Source organism: Branchiostoma floridae, chromosome 17 (genome assembly GCF_000003815.2).
Source record: "Branchiostoma floridae strain S238N-H82 chromosome 17, Bfl_VNyyK, whole genome shotgun sequence".
In the NCBI taxonomy this organism is placed as follows: Eukaryota; Metazoa; Chordata; class Leptocardii; order Amphioxiformes; family Branchiostomatidae; genus Branchiostoma; species Branchiostoma floridae.
The window spans coordinates 4,515,061-4,521,215 of NC_049995.1; the positions used below are offsets into that span (position 1 = coordinate 4,515,061).

General features: G+C 41.7%; 1 protein-coding gene across 1 annotated transcript; it reads left to right on the plus strand.

Annotated features, from left to right (window-relative positions):
• The first annotated feature begins 1,115 nt into the window (after positions 1-1,115).
• On the plus strand, positions 1,116-6,155 carry LOC118404926 (kelch repeat and BTB domain-containing protein 12-like). Its single transcript, XM_035804309.1, has 4 exons — positions 1,116-1,229; positions 4,411-4,478; positions 4,716-4,919; positions 5,213-6,155. Exons 1-4 carry the CDS (start codon positions 1,116-1,118, stop codon positions 6,153-6,155), a joined length of 1,329 nt encoding a protein of 442 aa, XP_035660202.1.

The window sequence follows — 6,155 nt, forward strand, 5'->3', positions numbered from 1 at the left end:
TGTTTGTTTTTGTGTGCATTTACAAGTGTGTGTACATGTGTGCATGCATGTGAGTGTGCAAATACCTGAGTACCAATTTAAGCAGATGTGTTTTTCATATATGGTTATAAAAAGTTTCAGTTTAATAAGAAAAATCACATCTTGAACTATGAACTCTAGGAGGAGTTTTGTCATTTGCTTCCAGAGATATGTCCAGGAATTTGCCAAAGCGTTTATGTTGAAAGCACATCAAAACTTGTTGATCACTCAAAATCGCTTACTTAAATATAATTGATAATTGCTGTAAGACCTAGTAGACCATACTGTAAATGCAGGAACTTTCGCGGTGGATTGATGTTCGCAGTTTTTGCGGCGGCCGTTTCACCTCAAACTTAAAACCACCGCAAACATTCTTGCGAATTTAAAACCACCGCGAAAAGTTCTTTTTCTCCGCTATTGCAAAATTAAATCCCTGAGAACTTAGATACATTTACAGTATTTGAACATGCACAACACGCATTAATTTTGTATTCTTGAAAAATGGAGGTGTTGTTTTTAGCATATCATAATCACATTAAAACTACTGGTATTGTTTTCAGCATTTCATACCTTGAAAAATGAAGATATTGTTTCCATAGCAATTACATTAATAACCTCTTGGTGGATTTTGATGATACATGTACAACGTATCTGACATGTGGGTTGGTCCAGGGCAGACAAAGAGGAAGGTTAAGAGGCAGATAGCTTTTGATGTCAGGAAGAAGCAATGTACGTTTGGACCACCTTGTAGCTTCTTTTGTAACTGCAGAAGCGTTTTGTCTCAAGCTTGAAAGAGTGTGACTGAAGACAATCGCTTCTGATATTCTGGTTTTCAGTCAATAAAGAGAGATTCAAAGAGCTGCAGTTTCCATGAGAACTGCAGGGCCATAAAATACAATGTAACTCAGCCACTTAATGCGTCAAAACTCCTCTTTGTAGCATGGAGGCCACCTTTTCACTTAAATCGATTCTTCGAAAACGTAGCAATTACGCAATCGGTAGACCTGATCCTCTACCTCATACCGCTACATTATGTGGGTAATCAAAGTACGGAAGCAGTTCCCTCCGGGAAGTACAGCTCCGCCATCATCATCAACATGGCCGCCGCTCCCCAAAAGTGCTTAGACAACGAAGTTCGTATTCGTTCCTGCCAAGACGAGAGCTATCTGCACGGGTTTCTTGGAATCATTGGCGACCTACAGAAGGCTGGGGTAATGCAGGATGTCGTCCTTGAAGTCGAGGGCCGGCGGTTTCCCTGCCATCGGCTTGTTCTGTCCGCGGCCAGCCCCTACTTCAGGGCCATGTTTACAAGTGACATGGTGGAAAGTCGTCACGGGGCCGGGGCGGTACCGGTTGTTTTACAGGTAGGTTTGTGTAAGCTTGAGGGGAAATCAATCAAAGTATGGAACTTAAGAAGATTCTACGTATTATATAGAGCTGTTAAAACTTGGGGAGCGCATAATTTGTGTTCCCAACAAGTATAGTCAAGCTTTCTTGTGATTTGTGATCTTGCCCCCCCCCTCCCCTGATGTACTAGTATCGCTTTTGTTTCAATACTTTAAATGTCAACTTTGCAGCTTTCACCGAGAACTCAAAACTCTTTTCAGACTTGAATAAATGGTGAACTGTTAAATATACTTTGTGCATTTTGTCACAATGTCCTTATGTAGTTATGTCATTTTTTTTGTTTACCAAGGCATAATGACAAAGACTGTAATAGTGTATATAACGGTTATCTGTACATTATTAGTGACATAATTATGATTTGTTGTGCTGTAGTGATCTGAAAGAATTGAGGTTAAGTTCATTTGTTATTACATCCAACTCTACATGTAGGGTTTGGATGTGGCCATGTTTGAGGAGATCCTGAGTTACATCTACTCGGGAACCCTCCATGTGTCCCTGGACAAAGTGCAGGCCCTGTACCAGGCAGCCAACCTCCTCCAGCTGGACTATGTGAGAGATACCTGCAGCAGCTACATTTCCATGAACGTGGAGCGCTCCACCTGTGTGGACATGTACAAGTTTGCTGATGTCTTTTCTGTGGACATTGTCCTGAAGCGTTGTCTTCAGTGTATCTGCAAGCACTTTGTGAAGGTTGGTATTCACTCTAAAATTTAAATTGACTTAGGAATATAGATGACAGGCCCTAAAAACCTGATAATATGATTTCAGCACAGTAGAAACAAATACTGTAAATGCATTTAATTTCGCGGGGATTTAATTTCGCGGTAGCGGCAAAATGGACATTTCGCGGTGGATTTAATTTCGCGGTAGCGCCATCCCGCGAAATTCAATGCATTTTCAGCACTGCACTGTAGTCACGAACTGCCGTGTAAAACCCGGCGCCTCTACAAACCGCCAGTCGGAAAACACTTGCTGGTTACCCGGTAAGGGTCCTATACAGACGGATAGAACAGTTTCCATGCTTTTGACTTGTTCTTGCGTGAGCCACTGTTACTGATCTAATCGTATCTACCCTCTCAATACGTAATAGTATACAGTAGTACGACCTTTGTATCATGGTGAACATACTGTACAGTACTGTAATACAGTTGGTCGTATGAAAAAATTACATGTGTGTCGTCAGTCAAGACTTCACCGTAGTAAGTACGAGGGCGGTTCAAAAAGTAATGCCACTGGTTTTATAACAGGCTCATTTTTTCACCGAATGAGTTGCAATTTGGCACAGAGGTACAAGAATATATCCTCTTGAGATTGACATATCTCAATTTGTTGTTAAGATTTTTATAAGTGACTGAGTTGAGTTCAAGATGACCACACCCTTGTTATCCCGTCGGAAGAAATTAGAGGGTCAATTAACGTGCAATTGATAATGTCTCTAAATCACTTACAGCTATTGTAAGGAACTAAAATTGCACATGTATCAAGTTGCATTTCTCTATAAGCCACATGCCTATTTTTATCTTTTAAATACAATCACTTATCATTTTTTCGTTCCTGATGTGAAGTAAGGTCGTCAGGGTCGTAATTAGCGGTGGATTAGGGGTGGTCTGCTTAACGTTTCCATAACCGACTTTTTTATTAACTGAGAAAAATCAAACTTAACACACTTCTTGATCTTAAAACAGTTAATAATTGTGCTAAGTTTCGCATCTTTTGGCTAATGGAAAAGCAGTCTACAAAGACCTTTATTCAACAAATCACGTATTTGACTATTAATCAAACTGCCTGTAATATAGTAACTCGCTCCATTCTAGTGGCTGTAAAAGATGAACCATTGTGAGTTCAAACATGAAATTTGGTATGTAATCTATAGAGACATTTGTTATTGTACATGTAAAATTTCGGCTCCCTACAATAATTCTAAAATGGTAAGATCTAGAGGAACTGATCTCCTGACAAGCTTTTAAGGGTGTGGTCATCTTAAAATCATCTCAGTTGCTCATAAAAATTTGCACCACAAATTGAGATACATCAATCTCAAGAGGATATAGTCTTGTACATCTGTGCCAAATTTCAACTCATTCGATGAAAAAATGAGCCTGTTATAAAACCAGTGGCATTACTTTTTGAACCGCCCTCGTATGTCAAACATTTCATTATACAGTGACAAAGACAGTAGTAGTATGTACATGGAGCGGAAAAGGCGGCGCCTGCAGACGAAATATTCGCGGTGGATTTAATTTCGCGGTGAAGCGGCCGCCGCGAAAACCGCGAATATTAATCCACTGCGAATATTTCTGCATTTACAGGAAGATGAAAGCTTCTGGTAAAAGTTGTTCATATACGAGGGGCGTTCAAGAAGTAATCCACCTGACCCACTTCCAGTTGTCTGATCTAGATGAAATTTTGCATATGTAATGATTCATATCTCTATGGGTTATGTTGCAAAAAACAGCTCTGAACTAATTGTGGTTTTTGATTTAAAGGTGTTTGAACTGAGTCAGGTGTGAAATGGACCAGGTGTGAAATGGAGCCAGTTGAGTGTCGCGCAGTGATCCGGTTTTTGTATTTGAAAGGACGCATACCAAATGAGACTTTTGAGGAAATAAAAGAAACTTATGGTGATGATTCCCCATCATATGACCTTGTAAAACGCTGGCATTGTGAATTCAAACATGGCCGGAAGTCTGTGGAAACAGCTCCCAGACCTGGTTGTCCCTCTTCTGCCATTGATGAGGCATCTGTTGCAGGACCAACCTGGGGCGTCCTACAAAAACGGTGTACAGAGCTGCATCAAACGATGGTAGAAATGCATAACTCTGGCTGATTCCTATGAAGAGAAAGACTAATAACTGCACCAAGTTTCATTAATCTCCTCCTTTGGGAAATGGGTCAGGTGGATTACTTCTTGAACGCCCCTCGTAGTATACACATATATGAATCTCCATATACGGGAAGAAATACATGTATTTGGTATCTCCACAGGTTGCCTTCAGTGAGGACTTCTGCAGCCTGAGTGTGAATCAGCTGACTAAGATCATCAGCCGTGATGAGCTGGATGTTAAAGAGGAGACAACAGTGTGGGAGGCTGTGGTTAAATGGGTGCAGCACAGCAGGGAGGACAGGTGGGTGTTGTAAAGTTCTGAACATGGATATCTGTCTTGTGCCTGCTTCAATGCATGTGTGATTGCAGGTTTCATGTCTATCTGTCAATGAGAGTCACCTTCTAGAATTCTCTGCAGTGACTTGTGAGTTGGCAAAACGTTTAACCCCTACCCTGTACTCCACAGGCTGCACCACCTACCCAGCATCCTTCCCCACATCCGCTTCAACCTGCTGACCTCAGATGACACGGCAGCCATCTTGGAACATCCCCTGGTCAGGGAGAATTCTGGGAGTTCTAAGGTCATCAGGAAAATGGTTAAGAAAGGGAAACATAACCTGAAGCCCAGACTTGGGATGACAACAGAATTTCTTCTGTTAAGGGATATAGGGTATGTAATGCTTCTTCCTTGTTTAATTCAGTAGATTGGGAACAATCTTGCCATACTGTTAGTCCACATTTTGGGGCCTTGCAAAGCACACTTTCATATATAGTGTCAGTCCTGTTGATATGCTATGCACCTAATTCAAACTTGTACTTTGAACACTCCTCATGAGGCGAAATGACTAGAATTGATGAATGACACAACTTGAAGATGTGAGTTTGGCCTTATTCTTAAAGAAAAAAGTTTGAATCTTCAGTCTATTCTCATTGACAATTTATGATGTGTCTTATCCTCTCCAGGACAGGCGATCTTCTCTACATGAACCCTCAGAAAAGGAAGTACATCTGGCATCCTGATATCTTTCCTGATAGCGCTGGTACAGCTTTCACCAGCGATTATAATATTTATGTGCTGGAACATGACAGAGATCATACTGGTCAGTTGTCCATGTTTAAGTACAACCATGCAGGCAATGAGTTTGAAGATGTAGGAATGTCTACAGTATCTGAGTTTCAGAGAGAGTACTCAGATACGTCCACTGACTCAAGGCAGTCCCTTGTTGAAGTTGGTCAGACTTTATATTACGTTGCTGCAGATTTAGAAGAAGGCAGTGGATGGGTCCGTATGAGAAAGTACAGTCGGCAGACGGACCAATGGCAGGAGTGTTCACAGCTGGAACTTGAAGGAACTTGGGAATGCAGTGCTGTACTGCCCTGTGGTCCTTACCTCTATTTCATTATGACCTCAGCCATGTATCGCTACGACCCAAGTCAGGACTGTTGGAGTGAGCGAACTCCACCAAACCTCGAGTCACGCCACTCATTCCTCTCAGTTGTTGCCATGGGAACAGAGATTTTCTGTACAGATAGTGACTTCAATCAGACCATGGTGTACGATTCAGAGTCGGACCATTGGAAGAAACTGCAAGGCTGGCCGAACAGGGGAAACCTTGGCACCAATAACTGGCCATATTTTTTCCTACTAGAGGACCAGCTGCATGTACTGTTAGATACCTATGACACTACCAAAGAAGGATCATCAACAAAGTATCTGGTGTATGTGTATGACAGGTCTGCTGATGCCTGGAGAGACTTGAAGGCCATTCTGCCTGATACGGAATATTATACACTCGGTCATCTGTCCTCTGTGGCACGTTTATACCTACCCTTTCTAAAGGGAGCACAAAATCTCATCACCTCTTATGCAATCCGGCAGGATAAGAAAACAGAGAGTATGGCATAG

What these genes read in the sequence shown, in the direction of transcription:
- LOC118404926 (XM_035804309.1), top strand. Translation starts at nt 1,116, where the DNA reads ATGGCCGCCGCTCCCCAAAAGTGCTTAGACAACGAAGTTCGTATTCGT. An exon ending in GCGACCTACAGAAGGCTGGG is followed by an intron (nt 1,230 to 4,410) that starts GTAATGCAGGAT and finishes GTATCTCCACAG; the next exon opens with GTTGCCTTCAGTGAGGACTT. An exon ending in CTTCTGTTAAGGGATATAGG is followed by an intron (nt 4,920 to 5,212) that starts GTATGTAATGCT and finishes TATCCTCTCCAG; the next exon opens with GACAGGCGATCTTCTCTACA.